At 42.7% G+C, this 18,083-nt stretch overlaps 1 protein-coding gene across 1 annotated transcript in view; it reads left to right on the top strand.

Annotated features, from left to right (window-relative positions):
* LOC311148457 (leucine-rich repeat-containing protein 61-like) overlaps nt 1–17,601 on the top strand; it is a 30,461-nt gene extending 12,860 nt beyond the window's left edge. Inside the window, exons 2-9 of the mRNA XM_084185431.1 lie at nt 11,625–11,723; nt 11,957–12,103; nt 12,532–12,592; nt 13,506–13,591; nt 13,687–13,752; nt 13,850–13,918; nt 16,422–16,547; nt 17,377–17,601. Of these exons, the coding sequence (XP_084041557.1) occupies nt 11,625–11,723; nt 11,957–12,103; nt 12,532–12,592; nt 13,506–13,591; nt 13,687–13,752; nt 13,850–13,918; nt 16,422–16,547; nt 17,377–17,483 (761 nt within the window). The 3' untranslated portion in view covers nt 17,484–17,601. The remainder of the gene's footprint in view (nt 1–11,624; nt 11,724–11,956; nt 12,104–12,531; nt 12,593–13,505; nt 13,592–13,686; nt 13,753–13,849; nt 13,919–16,421; nt 16,548–17,376) is intronic.
* The last annotated feature ends 482 nt before the right edge of the window (nt 17,602–18,083 follow it).

Genomic DNA, 18,083 nt, shown 5'->3' with positions numbered 1-18,083 from the left:
ACACCACACCACAGTGTTTCTTAGATCAGAGGAGGGACACCACACCACAGTGTTTCTTAGATCAGAGGAGGAGGACACCACAGTGTTTCTTAGATCAGAGGAGGAGGACACCACAGTGTTTCTTAGATCAGAGGAGGGACACCACACCACAGTGTTTCTTAGATCAGAGGAGGGACACCACACCACAGTGTTTCTTAGATCAGAGGAGGAGGACACCACACCACAGTGTTTCTTAGATCAGAGGAGGGACACCACACCACAGTGTTTCTTAGATCAGAGGAGGAGGACACCACAGTGTTTCTTAGATCAGAGGAGGGACACCACACCACAGTGTTTCTTAGATCAGAGGAGGGACACCACAGTGTTTCTTAGATCAGAGGAGGGACACCACACCACAGTGTTTCTTAGATCAGAGGAGGGGGACCACACCACAGTGTTTCTTAGATCAGAGGAGGGACACCACAGTGTTTCTTAGATCAGAGGAGGGACACCACACCACAGTGTTTCTTAGATCAGAGGAGGGACACCACACCACAGTGTTTCTTAGATCAGAGGAGGGACATCACAGTGTTTCTTAGATCAGAGGAGGGACATCACAGTGTTTCTTAGATCAGAGGAGGGACACCACAGTGTTTCTTAGATCAGAGGAGGAGGACACCACAGTGTTTCTTAGATCAGAGGAGGGACACCACACCACAGTGTTTCTTAGATCAGAGGAGGGACACCACACCACAGTGTTTCTTAGATCAGAGGAGGGGGACACCACACCACAGTGTTTCTTAGATCAGAGGAGGGACACCACACCACAGTGTTTCTTAGATCAGAGGAGGAGGACACCACACCACAGTGTTTCTTAGATCAGAGGAGGGGGACACCACACCACAGTGTTTCTTAGATCAGAGGAGGGACACCACACCACAGTGTTTCTTAGATCAGAGGAGGAGGACACCACAGTGTTTCTTAGATCAGAGGAGGGACACCACAGTGTTTCTTAGATCAGAGGAGGGACACCACACCACAGTGTTTCTTAGATCAGAGGAGGGGGACACCACAGTGTTTCTTAGATCAGAGGAGGGGGACACCACACCACAGTGTTTCTTAGATCAAAGGAGGGGGACACCACAGTGTTTCTTAGATCAGAGGAGGGACACCACACCACAGTGTTTCTTAGATCAGAGGAGGGACACCACACCACAGTGTTTCTTAGATCAGAGGAGGGACACCACACCACAGTGTTTCTTAGATCAGAGGAGGAGGACACCACAGTGTTTCTTAGATCAGAGGAGGAGGACACCACACCACAGTGTTTCTTAGATCAGAGGAGGGGGACACCACACCACATTGTTTCTTAGATCAGAGGAGGGACATCACAGTGTTTCTTAGATCAGAGGAGGGACATCACAGTGTTTCTTAGATCAGAGGAGGGACACCACAGTGTTTCTTAGATCAGAGGAGGAGGACACCACAGTGTTTCTTAGATCAGAGGAGGGACACCACACCACAGTGTTTCTTAGATCAGAGGAGGGACACCACACCACAGTGTTTCTTAGATCAGAGGAGGGGGACACCACACCACAGTGTTTCTTAGATCAGAGGAGGGACACCACACCACAGTGTTTCTTAGATCAGAGGAGGAGGACACCACACCACAGTGTTTCTTAGATCAGAGGAGGGGGACACCACACCACAGTGTTTCTTAGATCAGAGGAGGGACACCACACCACAGTGTTTCTTAGATCAGAGGAGGAGGACACCACAGTGTTTCTTAGATCAGAGGAGGGACACCACAGTGTTTCTTAGATCAGAGGAGGGACACCACACCACAGTGTTTCTTAGATCAGAGGAGGGGGACACCACAGTGTTTCTTAGATCAGAGGAGGGGGACACCACATCACAGTGTTTCTTAGATCAGAGGAGGGGGACACCACACCACAGTGTTTCTTAGATCAAAGGAGGGGGACACCACAGTGTTTCTTAGATCAGAGGAGGGACACCACACCACAGTGTTTCTTAGATCAGAGGAGGGACACCACACCACAGTGTTTCTTAGATCAGAGGAGGGACACCACACCACAGTGTTTCTTAGATCAGAGGAGGAGGACACCACAGTGTTTCTTAGATCAGAGGAGGAGGACACCACACCACAGTGTTTCTTAGATCAGAGGAGGGGGACACCACACCACATTGTTTCTTAGATCAGAGGAGGGACACCACAGTGTTTCTTAGATCAGAGGAGGGACACCACACCACAGTGTTTCTTAGATCAGAGGAGGGACACCACACCACAGTGTTTCTTAGATCAGAGGAGGGACACCACACCACAGTGTTTCTTAGATCAGAGGAGGAGGACACCACACCACAGTGTTTCTTAGATCAGAGGAGGGACACCACACCACAGTGTTTCTTAGATCAGAGGAGGAGGACACCACAGTGTTTCTTAGATCAGAGGAGGGACACCACACCACAGTGTTTCTTAGATCAGAGGAGGGACACCACAGTGTTTCTTAGATCAGAGGAGGGACACCACACCACAGTGTTTCTTAGATCAGAGGAGGGGGACCACACCACAGTGTTTCTTAGATCAGAGGAGGGACACCACAGTGTTTCTTAGATCAGAGGAGGGACACCACACCACAGTGTTTCTTAGATCAGAGGAGGGACACCACACCACAGTGTTTCTTAGATCAGAGGAGGGACATCACAGTGTTTCTTAGATCAGAGGAGGGACATCACAGTGTTTCTTAGATCAGAGGAGGGACACCACAGTGTTTCTTAGATCAGAGGAGGAGGACACCACAGTGTTTCTTAGATCAGAGGAGGGACACCACACCACAGTGTTTCTTAGATCAGAGGAGGGACACCACACCACAGTGTTTCTTAGATCAGAGGAGGGGGACACCACACCACAGTGTTTCTTAGATCAGAGGAGGGACACCACACCACAGTGTTTCTTAGATCAGAGGAGGAGGACACCACACCACAGTGTTTCTTAGATCAGAGGAGGGGGACACCACACCACAGTGTTTCTTAGATCAGAGGAGGGACACCACACCACAGTGTTTCTTAGATCAGAGGAGGAGGACACCACAGTGTTTCTTAGATCAGAGGAGGGACACCACAGTGTTTCTTAGATCAGAGGAGGGACACCACACCACAGTGTTTCTTAGATCAGAGGAGGGGGACACCACAGTGTTTCTTAGATCAGAGGAGGGGGACACCACACCACAGTGTTTCTTAGATCAAAGGAGGGGGACACCACAGTGTTTCTTACATCAGAGAAGGGACACCACACCACAGTGTTTCTTAGATCAGAGGAGGGACACCACACCACAGTGTTTCTTAGATCAGAGGAGGGACACCACACCACAGTGTTTCTTAGATCAGAGGAGGAGGACACCACAGTGTTTCTTAGATCAGAGGAGGAGGACACCACACCACAGTGTTTCTTAGATCAGAGGAGGGGGACACCACACCACATTGTTTCTTAGATCAGAGGAGGGACATCACAGTGTTTCTTAGATCAGAGGAGGGACATCACAGTGTTTCTTAGATCAGAGGAGGGACACCACAGTGTTTCTTAGATCAGAGGAGGAGGACACCACAGTGTTTCTTAGATCAGAGGAGGGACACCACACCACAGTGTTTCTTAGATCAGAGGAGGGACACCACACCACAGTGTTTCTTAGATCAGAGGAGGGGGACACCACACCACAGTGTTTCTTAGATCAGAGGAGGGACACCACACCACAGTGTTTCTTAGATCAGAGGAGGAGGACACCACACCACAGTGTTTCTTAGATCAGAGGAGGGGGACACCACACCACAGTGTTTCTTAGATCAGAGGAGGGACACCACACCACAGTGTTTCTTAGATCAGAGGAGGAGGACACCACAGTGTTTCTTAGATCAGAGGAGGGACACCACAGTGTTTCTTAGATCAGAGGAGGGACACCACACCACAGTGTTTCTTAGATCAGAGGAGGGGGACACCACAGTGTTTCTTAGATCAGAGGAGGGGGACACCACATCACAGTGTTTCTTAGATCAGAGGAGGGGGACACCACACCACAGTGTTTCTTAGATCAAAGGAGGGGGACACCACAGTGTTTCTTAGATCAGAGGAGGGACACCACACCACAGTGTTTCTTAGATCAGAGGAGGGACACCACACCACAGTGTTTCTTAGATCAGAGGAGGGACACCACACCACAGTGTTTCTTAGATCAGAGGAGGAGGACACCACAGTGTTTCTTAGATCAGAGGAGGAGGACACCACACCACAGTGTTTCTTAGATCAGAGGAGGGGGACACCACACCACATTGTTTCTTAGATCAGAGGAGGGACACCACAGTGTTTCTTAGATCAGAGGAGGGACACCACACCACAGTGTTTCTTAGATCAGAGGAGGGACACCACACCACAGTGTTTCTTAGATCAGAGGAGGGACACCACAGTGTTTCTTAGATCAGAGGAGGGACACCACACCACAGTGTTTCTTAGATCAGAGGAGGAGGACACCACACCACAGTGTTTCTTAGATCAGAGGAGGAGGACACCACACCACAGTGTTTCTTAGATCAGAGGAGGGACACCACACCACAGTGACTATTAATAGAGGGATGTGGTTTGTCTCCTCGTTCCTGGCTAAGCAGAAGAGACAGCGTTTGCATCCCAGATGGCATCCTATTCTTTATATAGTGCACTACTGTTTACCAGAGACTAATATGATATTATGCTACTGTTTACCAGAGACTATTATGACATTATACTACTGTTTACCAGAGACTATTATGATATTATACTACTGTTTACCAGAGACTAATATGATATTATACTACTGTTTACCAGAGACTATTATTATGTTATACTACTGTTTACCAGAGACTAATATGATATTATACTACTGTTTACCAGAGACTATTATGATATTATACTACTGTTTACTAGAGACTATTATTATATTATACTACTGTTTACCAGAGACTATTATGATATTATACTACTGTTTACCAGAGACTATTATGATATTATACTACTGTTTACCAGAGACTATTATGATATTATACTACTGTTTACCAGAGACTATTATTATGTTATACTACTGTTTACCAGAGACTATTATGATATTATACTACTGTTTACCAGAGACTATTATGATATTATACTACTGTTTACCAGAGACTATTATGATATTATACTACTGTTTACCAGAGACTATTATGATATTATACTACTGTTTACCAGAGACTATTATGATATTGTACTACTGTTTACCAGAGACTATTATTATATTATACTACTGTTTACCAGAGACTATTATGATATTATACTACTGTTTACCAGAGACTATTATGATATTATACTACTGTTTACCAGAGACTATTATGATATTATACTACTGTTTAGCAGAGACTATTATTATATTATACTACTGTTTACCAGAGACTATTATGATATTATACTACTGTTTACCAGAGACTATTATGATATTATACTACTGTTTACTAGATACTATTATTATATTATACTACTGTTTACCAGAGACTATTATTATATTATACTACTGTTTACCAGAGACTATTATGATATTATACTACTGTTTACTAGAGACTATTATTATATTATACTACTGTTTACCAGAGACTATTATTATATTATACTACTGTTTACTAGATACTATTATTATATTATACTACTGTTTACCAGAGACTATTATTATATTATACTACTGTTTACCAGATACTATTATTATATTATACTACTGTTTACTAGATACTATTATTATATTATACTACTGTTTACCAGAGACTATTATGATATTATACTACTGTTTACCAGAGACTATTATGATATTATACTACTGTTTACCAGAGACTATTATTATATTATACTACTGTTTACCAGAGACTATTATGATATTATACTACTGTTTACCAGAGACTATTATGATATTATACTACTGTTTACCAGAGACTATTATAATAATAATAATATGCCATTTAGCAGACGCTTTTATCCAAAGCGACTTACAGTCATGCATGCATACATTTTTGTGTATGGTGATATTATACTACTGTTTACCAGATACTATTATGATATTATACTACTGTTTACCAGAGACTATTATTATATTATACTACTGTTTACCAGAGACTATTATGATATTATACTACTGTTTACTAGATACTTTTATTATATTATACTACTGTTTACCAGAGACTATTATGATATTATACTACTGTTTACCAGAGACTATTATTATATTATACTACTGTTTACCAGAGACTATTATTATATTATACTACTGTTTACCAGATACTATTATTATATTATACTACTGTTTACCAGAGACTATTATGATATTATACTACTGTTTACCAGAGACTATTATTATATTATACTACTGTTTACCAGAGACTATTATTATATTATACTACTGTTTACCAGAGACTATTATTATATTATACTACTGTTTACCAGAGACTATTATTATATTATACTACTGTTTACCAGAGACTATTATTATATTATACTACTGTTTACTAGATACTATTATTATATTATACTACTGTTTACCAGAGACTATTATGATATTATACTACTGTTTACCAGAGACTATTATTATATTATACTACTGTTTACCAGAGACTATTATTATATTATACTACTGTTTACCAGAGACTATTATTATATTATACTACTGTTTACCAGAGACTATTATTATATTATACTACTGTTTACCAGAGACTATTATGATATTATACTACTGTTTACCAGAGACTATTATTATATTATACTGTGCACTAGAAAGGGAACAGGGTGCCATTTGACATCCTCCACTCTGACTACAATAGACAGGTTAACTAGTGGTGTTCCAGAGCAGACATCCTCCACTCTGACTACAATAGACAGGTTAACTAGTGGTGTTCCAGAGCAGACATCCTCCACTCTCTGACTACAATAGACAGGTTAACTAGTGGTGTTCCAGAGCAGACATCCTCCACTCTGACTACAATAGACAGGTTAACTAGTGGTGTTCCAGAGCAGACATCCTCCACTCTGACTACAATAGACAGGTTAACTAGTGGTGTTCCAGAGCAGACATCCTCCACTCTGACTACAATAGACAGGTTAACTAGTGGTGTTCCAGAGCAGACATCCTCCACTCTGACTACAATAGACAGGTTAACTAGTGGTGTTCCAGAGCAGACATCCTCCACTCTGACTACAATAGACAGGTTAACTAGTGGTGTTCCAGAGCAGACATCCTCCACTCTCTGACTACAATAGACAGGTTAACTAGTGGTGTTCCAGAGCAGACATCCTCCACTCTGACTACAATAGACAGGTTAACTAGTGGTGTTCCAGAGCAGACATCCTCCACTCTGACTACAATAGACAGGTTAACTAGTGGTGTTCCAGAGCAGACATCCTCCACTCTGACTACAATAGACAGGTTAACTAGTGGTGTTCCAGAGCAGACATCCTCCACTCTGACTACAATAGACAGGTTAACTAGTGGTGTTCCAGAGCAGACATCCTCCACTCTGACTACAATAGACAGGTTAACTAGTGGTGTTCCAGAGCAGACATCCTCCACTCTGACTACAATAGACAGGTTAACTAGTGGTGTTCCAGAGCAGACATCCTCCACTCTGACTACAATAGACAGGTTAACTAGTGGTGTTCCAGAGCAGACATCCTCCACTCTGACTACAATAGACAGGTTAACTAGTGGTGTTCCAGAGCAGACATCCTCCACTCTGACTACAATAGACAGGTTAACTAGTGGTGTTCCAGAGCAGACATCCTCCACTCTGACTACAATAGACAGGTTAACTAGTGGTGTTCCAGAGCAGACATCCTCCACTCTCTGACTACAATAGACAGGTTAACTAGTGGTGTTCCAGAGCAGACATCCTCCACTCTGACTACAATAGACAGGTTAACTAGTGGTGTTCCAGAGCAGACATCCTCCACTCTGACTACAATAGACAGGTTAACTAGTGGTGTTCCAGAGCAGACATCCTCCACTCTCTGACTACAATAGACAGGTTAACTAGTGGTGTTCCAGAGCAGACATCCTCCACTCTGACTACAATAGACAGGTTAACTAGTGGTGTTCCAGAGCAGACATCCTCCACTCTGACTACAATAGACAGGTTAACTAGTGGTGTTCCAGAGCAGACATCCTCCACTCTCTGACTACAATAGACAGGTTAACTAGTGGTGTTCCAGAGCAGACATCCTCCACTCTGACTACAATAGACAGGTTAACTAGTGGTGTTCCAGAGCAGACATCCTCCACTCTCTGACTACAATAGACAGGTTAACTAGTGGTGTTCCAGAGCAGACATCCTCCACTCTCTGACTACAATAGACAGGTTAACTAGTGGTGTTCCAGAGCAGACATCCTCCACTCTCTGACTACAATAGACAGGTTAACTAGTGGTGTTCCAGAGCAGACATCCTCCACTCTGACTACAATAGACAGGTTAACTAGTGGTGTTCCAGAGCAGACATCCTCCACTCTGACTACAATAGACAGGTTAACTAGTGGTGTTCCAGAGCAGACATCCTCCACTCTCTGACTACAATAGACAGGTTAACTAGTGGTGTTCCAGAGCAGACATCCTCCACTCTGACTACAATAGACAGGTTAACTAGTGGTGTTCCAGAGCAGACATCCTCCACTCTGACTACAATAGACAGGTTAACTAGTGGTGTTCCAGAGCAGACATCCTCCACTCTCTGACTACAATAGACAGGTTAACTAGTGGTGTTCCAGAGCAGACATCCTCCACTCTCTGACTACAATAGACAGGTTAACTAGTGGTGTTCCAGAGCAGACATCCTCCACTCTCTGACTACAATAGACAGGTTAACTAGTGGTGTTCCAGAGCAGACATCCTCCACTCTGACTACAATAGACAGGTTAACTAGTGGTGTTCCAGAGCAGACATCCTCCACTCTGACTACAATAGACAGGTTAACTAGTGGTGTTCCAGAGCAGACATCCTCCACTCTGACTACAATAGACAGGTTAACTAGTGGTGTTCCAGAGCAGACATCCTCCACTCTCTGACTACAATAGACAGGTTAACTAGTGGTGTTCCAGAGCAGACATCCTCCACTCTGACTACAATAGACAGGTTAACTAGTGGTGTTCCAGAGCAGACATCCTCCACTCTGACTACAATAGACAGGTTAACTAGTGGTGTTCCAGAGCAGACATCCTCCACTCTGACTACAATAGACAGGTTAACTAGTGGTGTTCCAGAGCAGACATCCTCCACTCTGACTACAATAGACAGGTTAACTAGTGGTGTTCCAGAGCAGACATCCTCCACTCTGACTACAATAGACAGGTTAACTAGTGGTGTTCCAGAGCAGACATCCTCCACTCTGACTACAATAGACAGGTTAACTAGTGGTGTTCCAGAGCAGACATCCTCCACTCTGACTACAATAGACAGGTTAACTAGTGGTGTTCCAGAGCAGACATCCTCCACTCTGACTACAATAGACAGGTTAACTAGTGGTGTTCCAGAGCAGACATCCTCCACTCTGACTACAATAGACAGGTTAACTAGTGGTGTTCCAGAGCAGACATCCTCCACTCTCTGACTACAATAGACAGGTTAACTAGTGGTGTTCCAGAGCAGACATCCTCCACTCTCTGACTACAATAGACTGGTTAACTAGTGGTGTTCCAGAGCAGACATCCTCCACTCTCTGACTACAATAGACTGGTTAACTAGTGGTGTTCCAGAGCAGACATCCTCCACTCTCTGACTACAATAGACAGGTTAACTAGTGGTGTTCCAGAGCAGACATCCTCCACTCTCTGACTACAATAGACAGGTTAACTAGTGGTGTTCCAGAGCAGACATCCTCCACTCTGACTACAATAGACAGGTTAACTAGTGGTGTTCCAGAGCAGACATCCTCCACTCTGACTACAATAGACAGGTTAACTAGTGGTGTTCCAGAGCAGACATCCTCCACTCTGACTACAATAGACAGGTTAACTAGTGGTGTTCCAGAGCAGACATCCTCCACTCTGACTACAATAGACAGGTTAACTAGTGGTGTTCCAGAGCAGACATCCTCCACTCTGACTACAATAGACAGGTTAACTAGTGGTGTTCCAGAGCAGACATCCTCCACTCTGACTACAATAGACAGGTTAACTAGTGGTGTTCCAGAGCAGACATCCTCCACTCTGACTACAATAGACAGGTTAACTAGTGGTGTTCCAGAGCAGACATCCTCCACTCTGACTACAATAGACAGGTTAACTAGTGGTGTTCCAGAGCAGACATCCTCCACTCTCTGACTACAATAGACAGGTTAACTAGTGGTGTTCCAGAGCAGACATCCTCCACTCTGACTACAATAGACAGGTTAACTAGTGGTGTTCCAGAGCAGACATCCTCCACTCTGACTACAATAGACAGGTTAACTAGTGGTGTTCCAGAGCAGACATCCTCCACTCTGACTACAATAGACAGGTTAACTAGTGGTGTTCCAGAGCAGACATCCTCCACTCTGACTACGATAGACAGGTTAACTAGTGGTGTTCCAGAGCAGACATCCTCCACTCTGACTACAATAGACAGGTTAACTAGTGGTGTTCCAGAGCAGACATCCTCCACTCTCTGACTACAATAGACAGGTTAACTAGTGGTGTTCCAGAGCAGACATCCTCCACTCTGACTACAATAGACAGGTTAACTAGTGGTGTTCCAGAGCAGACATCCTCCACTCTGACTACAATAGACAGGTTAACTAGTGGTGTTCCAGAGCAGACATCCTCCACTCTCTGACTACAATAGACAGGTTAACTAGTGGTGTTCCAGAGCAGACATCCTCCACTCTGACTACAATAGACAGGTTAACTAGTGGTGTTCCAGAGCAGACATCCTCCACTCTGACTACAATAGACAGGTTAACTAGTGGTGTTCCAGAGCAGACATCCTCCACTCTGACTACAATAGACAGGTTAACTAGTGGTGTTCCAGAGCAGACATCCTCCACTCTGACTACAATAGACAGGTTAACTAGTGGTGTTCCAGAGCAGACATCCTCCACTCTGACTACAATAGACAGGTTAACTAGTGGTGTTCCAGAGCAGACATCCTCCACTCTGACTACAATAGACAGGTTAACTAGTGGTGTTCCAGAGCAGACATCCTCCACTCTGACTACAATAGACAGGTTAACTAGTGGTGTTCCAGAGCAGACATCCTCCACTCTCTGACTACAATAGACAGGTTAACTAGTGGTGTTCCAGAGCAGACATCCTCCACTCTGACTACAATAGACAGGTTAACTAGTGGTGTTCCAGAGCAGACATCCTCCAGTCTGACTACAATAGACAGGTTAACTAGTGGTGTTCCAGAGCAGACATCCTCCACTCTGACTACAATAGACAGGTTAACTAGTGGTGTTCCAGAGCAGACATCCTCCACTCTCTGACTACAATAGACAGGTTAACTAGTGGTGTTCCAGAGCAGACATCCTCCACTCTCTGACTACAATAGACAGGTTAACTAGTACTCTGACTACGATAGACAGGTTAACTAGTTGTATGTTCTTCTTCTCCCCCTTTATATCCCAGAAACCGAGAGAGTCTCCACGGTGACGGCGGTGCTGCTGAAGTCCCGGACCGGAGAGTTTGATCTGGAATCTATTCTGTTCCTGAAGCTCCGAGGTCTCGGTAAAATCAGATTACATCATTGTCAGCTTGTAATCTAACCAGAACCAGACGCTCGCTAGGACAGTCTGTTGTTGTCATCGCATCTTGGCTGCTTCACATCATGAGGGTTCATAGCTTGTTGCCAGCTTGATATTGTAGCTTCATTGTAAGGCCAGTGGTGGTGTGCTGCAGTATCAGCTGGTTGTGAAGGTTTTGTAACAAGAGGGCCTGTCCTGTGATTGTCTGTCCTCCAGGGATCTATGATCTAGGCTGTATCGGGGAGTGTATCAATCTGGAGAGACTGGATCTGTCTGGTAACAACATCACTAACCTGGGTCCTCTCTCCTCTCTGAGACTACTAAAGATACTCAATGTGTCAGCCAACAGGATCTCTAACTTAGGTACAGAATATTACAATACACAACTGCATGTGAAACTGTCATGGGATGCATTCGTTCACTGTTTCCACAGCTGCATGTGAAACTGTCATGGGATGCATTCGTTCACTGTTTCCATTGTGCTATTACAATACAGATATAGTATAAATCAAGTGTGATGTGTGTGGAGATGTCAGATTGGTGGTCCACTGTGATGGTATGCACATACGTGTCTTTAAAGATGGAATCCATAGTAGGGGAAACAGCGCCACTGGTTGCCCCCACCGCCTTTATTGTTTTTGTTGTGTGGACGAACCGAGGTGAGGAGCGTCACGCAGCATGGGTCGCTGTTTGCAGTAACCTCTTTGTTGTTGTAATATTCCAAACGGACATGGCAGTTTCCCCGTGAACGATTCCAGCTTTAAATGTTTTTGTGTTTTGTCTGCTTCCAGAAGCCATTTCCAGCTGTGACAGTTTACAGAGCATAAATGTGGCTGGAAACCTCATATCCAGGTAAATATGTATTTACTATTTACAGTACTGTGATGTCATATCCAGGTAAATATGTATTTACTATCTACAGTACTGTGATGTCATATCCAGGTAAATATGTATTTACTATCTACAGTACTGTGATGTCATATCCAGGTAAATATGTATTTACTATCTACAGTACTGTGATGTCATATCCAGGTAAATATGTATTTACTATCTACAGTACTGTGATGTCATATCCAGGTAAATATGTATTTACTATTTACAGTACTGTGATATCATATTCAGGTAAATATGTATTTACTATTTACAGTACTGTGATGTCATATCCAGGTAAATATGTATTTACTATTTACAGTACTGTGATGTCATATCCAGGTAAATATGTATTTACTATTTACAGTACTGTGATGTCATATCCAGGTAAATATGTATTTACTATCTACAGTACTGTGATGTCATCTATTAACAGGTCTAATAACAGGTCTAATAACAGGTCTATTAACAGGTCTATTAACAGGTCTAATAACAGGTCTATTAACAGGTCTAATAACAGGTCTATTAACAGGTCTATTAACAGGTCTAATAACAGGTCTAATAACAGGTCTAATAACAGGTCTAATAACAGGTCTATTAACAGGTCTATTAACAGGTCTATTAACAGGTCTATTAACAGGTCTATTAACAGGTCTATTAACAGGTCTATTAACAGGTCTATTAACAGGTCTAATAACAGGTCTAATAACAGGTATATTAACAGGTCTATTAACAGGTCTATTAACAGGTCTATTAACAGGTCTATTAACAGGTCATTCTTACAATGTGAATGGTATGGTTAGGCATCATTAATTGTCTTAAAACATCTCACTTTAGAATGATCAGTCTTGAGACTGTTTTGCGTATTAAAGTTGTCTTTGTTTTTAATCAACAGTATTGACAACATCCACTGCCTTCAGTCGTTGAGGAAGCTGGAGAATATTCGCCTGAAAGACAACACCTATAACTACACCAACCCAGGTCAGTCATTCCATTACATTTAGGTGGTTTTTTAGAAACTATTCATGCTTCAAGTTCAAAACATATATACTGACATAATCTGGTTGGGTTTTTAGTGTGTAAGAACTTGTCCTACAGAAACATTCTTCTGGAGATGTTCCCAAACATCAGAGTGTTGGACGGTGAGACATTTATATTAATAACATGTTTCATTAAAGGTTTTCTAGTCTGTTGTTTGTCAAGTAACAAGTATTTTTCCTGCTCACTGCTCTGTTTTAGGTGAAAGAGTGGTTGGACGTGGGAGTGACTTATATCAATTATGCAAAGACATTGATGAAACTATCAAAGGTATTTATTTCAGTTAGCTTGAAACTATTAGACATTTTCAGAACATTGTATATATTGTATATTTGCATCTCTTTGACTCGATTTTAGATTACGCTTTTGAGCAGCCAAATGTATTGTTGTCTCTACCTTCTTGCCTTTGTGCTGTTGTCTGTTGCCCAATAATAGTTGTACCATGTTTTGTGCTGCTGCCATGTTGTGCTGCTGCCATGTTGTGCTGCTGCCATGTTGTTGTCATGTGTTGCTGCCATGCTGTGTTGTTGTCTTAGGTCTCTCTTTATGTAGTGTTGTGGTGTCTCTCTTTATGTAGTGTTGTGGCGTCTCTCTTTATGTAGTGTTGTGGCGTCTCTCTTTATGTAGTGTTGTGGCGTCTCTCTTTATGTAGTGTTGTGGTGTCTCTCTTTATGTAGTGTTGTGGCGTCTCTCTTTATGTAGTGTTGTGGTGTCTCTCTTTATGTAGTGTTGTGGTGTCTCTATGTAGTGTTGTGGTGTCTCTCTCTCTTTATGTAGTGTTGTGGCGTCTCTCTTTATGTAGTGTTGTGGTGTCTCTCTTTATGTAGTGTTGTGGTGTCTCTCTTTATGTAGTGTTGTGGCGTCTCTCTTTATGTAGTGTTGTGGCGTCTCTCTTTATGTAGTGTTGTGGTGTCTCTCTTTATGTAGTGTTGTGGTGTCTCTCTTTATGTAGTGTTGTGGTGTCCCTCTTTATGTAGTGTTGTGGCGTCTCTCTTTATGTAGTGTTGTGGCGTCTCTCTTTATGTAGTGTTGTGGCGTCTCTCTTTATGTAGTGTTGTGGTGTCTCTTTATGTAGTGTTGTGGTGTCTCTCTTTATGTAGTGTTGTGGTGTCTCTCTTTATGTAGTGTTGTGGCGTCTCTCTTTATGTAGTGTTGTGGCGTCTCTCTTTATGTAGTGTTGTTGGTCTCTCTTTATGTAGTGTTGTGGTGTCTCTCTTTATGTAGTGTTTTGGTGTCTCTCTTGTCGTGATGTGTGTTTTGTCCTATATATAGGACGTCCCCGCAGGAGGCCTTTTGCCTTTTGGTAGGCCGTCATTGTAAATAAGAATTTGTTCTTAACTGACTTGTCTAGTTAAATAATGGTTCAATAAAAAGCAATATTGAAATCGCTCTTTGCTGAAGCTACAGTTCCTTCAGAAAGTATTCATACCCCTTGACTTATTCCACATGTTGTTACAGCCTGAATTCAAAATAGTTTAAATATACACACAATACCCCATGAGGACAAAGTCAAAACATGTTTTTAGAAATCTTAGAAATATCTCATTTTCACACCCCTGAGTCAATGCATGTAAGAATGACCTTTGACAGTGATTACAGCTGTGCGTCTTTCTGGGTAAGTCTCTAAGAGCTTTGCACACCTGGATTGTACAATATTTTTGCCCATTATTCTTCAAGCTCTGTCAAGTTGGTTGTTGATCATTGCTAGACAGCCATTTTCAGGTCTTGCCATAGATTGTCAAGCAGATTTAAGTCAAAACTGTAACTCGGCCACTCAGGAACATTCACTGTCTTCTTGGTAAGCAACTCCAGTGTATATTTGGCCTTGTGTTTTAGGTTATTGTCCTGCTGAAAGGTGAATTCATCTCCCAGTGTCTGGTGGAAAGCAAGCAGACTGAACCAGGTTTTCCTCTAGAATTTTGCCTGTGCTTAGCTCCATTCGGTTTCTTACTTATCCTGAAAAACTCCCCAGTTCTTAATGATTACAAGCATACCCATAACATGATGCAGCCACCACTATGCTTTAAAATATGAAGAGTGGTACTCAGTAATGTGTTGTATTGGATTTGCCCCAAACATAACACTGTATTCAGAACAAAAAGTTAATTGTTTTGCCACATTTTACTTCAGTGCTAGGATGCATGTTTTTAAATATTTTTATTCTGTACAGGCTTCCTTCTTTTCACTCTGTCAATTGGGTTAGTGTTGTGGAGTAACTACAATGTTGTGGATCCATCCTCAGTTTTCTCCTATCACAGCCATTAAACTCTGTAACTGTTTTAAAGTCACCATTGGCCTCATGGTGACATCCCTGAGCAGTTTCCTTCCTCTCCGGCAACTGAGTTAGGAAGGACACCTGTATCTTTGTAGTGACTGGGTGTATTGATACACCACCCAAAGTGTAATAAATAACTTGCTCAAAGGGATATTCAATGTCTGCTTTTTTTTTACCCATCTACCAATAGCTGCCCTTCTTTACGAGGCGTTGTCATAACAAAGGGGTTGAATACTTATTGACTCAAGACATTTCAGCTTTCCATTTTTTATTAATTTGTAAAAATGTATAAAAACATAATTCCACTTTGACATTATGGGGTCTTGTGTGTAGGCCAGAGACAAAAAAAAATCAACATTTCATCCATTTTAAATTCAGGCTGTAACACAACAAAATGTGGAAAAAGTCAAGGGGTGTGAATCCTTTCTGAAGGCACTGTATATTTGAAAATGGTAAAATAGTGTTTGACCCAGAATGTCCTCTTATGTCCCTGTTCAGCTGGTTTCTATAGGAATGGCCAGCTACCAGAGCTGCCTGACTGTAAGACCTGGGTCGACAACGACTTCTGGGAGATCAAGAGATCCAACAACGCCATTATAGACGAGGCCTACAAACAGTTCAATGGTTAATTAATCCATATTATGTTGTTATAAAATGTTACATATACCTTTTCATACTTAACATTCATATGCACTCACTACTGTAAGTCGCTCTGGAGAAGAGTGTCTGCTAAATTAATAAAATGTAAATGTTTAAAGGGATACTTCAGGATGTTGGCAATCAGGCCCTTTATCTACTTCCCCAGAGTCAGATGAACCGGTGGATACCATTTGAGGTAGTTTCCAGAGTCAGATGAACCGGTGGATACCATTTGAGGTAGTTTCCAGAGTCAGATGAACCGGTGGACACCATTTGAGGTAGTTTCCAGAGTCAGATGAACCGGTGGATACCATTTGAGGTAGTTTCCAGAGTCAGATGAACCGGTGGATACCATTTGAGGTAGTTTCCAGAGTCAGATGAACCAGTGGATACCATTTGAGGTAGTTTCCAGAGTCAGATGAACCGGTGGACACCATTTGAGGTAGTTTCCAGAGTCAGATGAACCGGTGGACACCATTTGAGGTAGTTTCCAGAGTCAGATGAACCGGTGGATACCATTTTAATGTCTCTGTGTCCAGTATGAAGGAAGTTACAGGTAGGTTCGCGAGCCAATGCTAGAAACTTCCTTCATACTGGACACAGAGACATTAAAATGGTGTCCACCAGTTCATCTGACTCTGGGGAAGTAAAGGGCCTCATTGCCAACATCCCAAAGTATCCCTTTAAATGGACTGTATGTGGAACTAATACAATACTGTTAGTTTGACTAGCTTCCAGTCTTCCTAATGCCTGATTTAGGGTTCGACGATCTTGGAGGAAATGTAACTAACCACTGATTCTGGTCTCCCTACAGACATCCTTCATGAATGCAGACTGCTGAACAACAGAGCAGCACATGTGATCTCACAGACAGAGAGATCTCTGAGCCTCAAGAACCAGCCAAAGCAGTACGCTGTTTAAATGTGCACCAAAGCAGTACTCTGATTAAAATGCAGTTTACAACAGGCAACATTGATTGTGAAGTGTGTTTGTGATATGTGTTACTTACATGAAACTATGTCATGGCTTCATGTATAGTTGTGTTTGTTTAAATGATGTTGTTTTATGGTTCGAATCCAGCGGCCGCGACCGGGAGACCCATGGGGCGGCGCACAATTGGCCCAGCGTCGTCCAGGGTAGGGGAGGGAATGGCCGGCAGGGATGTAGCTCAGTTGGTAGAGCATGGCGTTTGCAATGCCAGGGTTGTGGGTTCGATTCCCACGGGGGGTCAGTATGAAAAATAAAAAAATAATGTATGCACTCTGGATAAGAGCGTCTGTTAAATGACTAAAATGTAAATGTATATCTGAATGCTTGACCCAGTGCCAGAACCTTGACATGCTCAGCGTGACGTTGCAGACAGACAGTGCTGCATAGTAAGACCTTAGAGGACACTTAACTTCCCCTGAGTCTAGTGTAGCCTCCTACCCCCTAGAGTCTAGTCTAGTGTAGCCTCCTACCCCCTAGAGTCTAGTCTAGTGTAGCCTCCTACCCCCTAGAGTCTAGTCTAGTGTAGCCTCC

This window comes from Coregonus lavaretus (assembly GCF_964263955.1).
Source record: "Coregonus lavaretus genome assembly, chromosome: 21".
Lineage (NCBI taxonomy): Eukaryota > Metazoa > Chordata > Actinopteri > Salmoniformes > Salmonidae > Coregonus > Coregonus lavaretus.
Note: the sequence above shows the minus strand (reverse complement) of the source record. Positions and strands in the feature narration are given on the sequence as shown.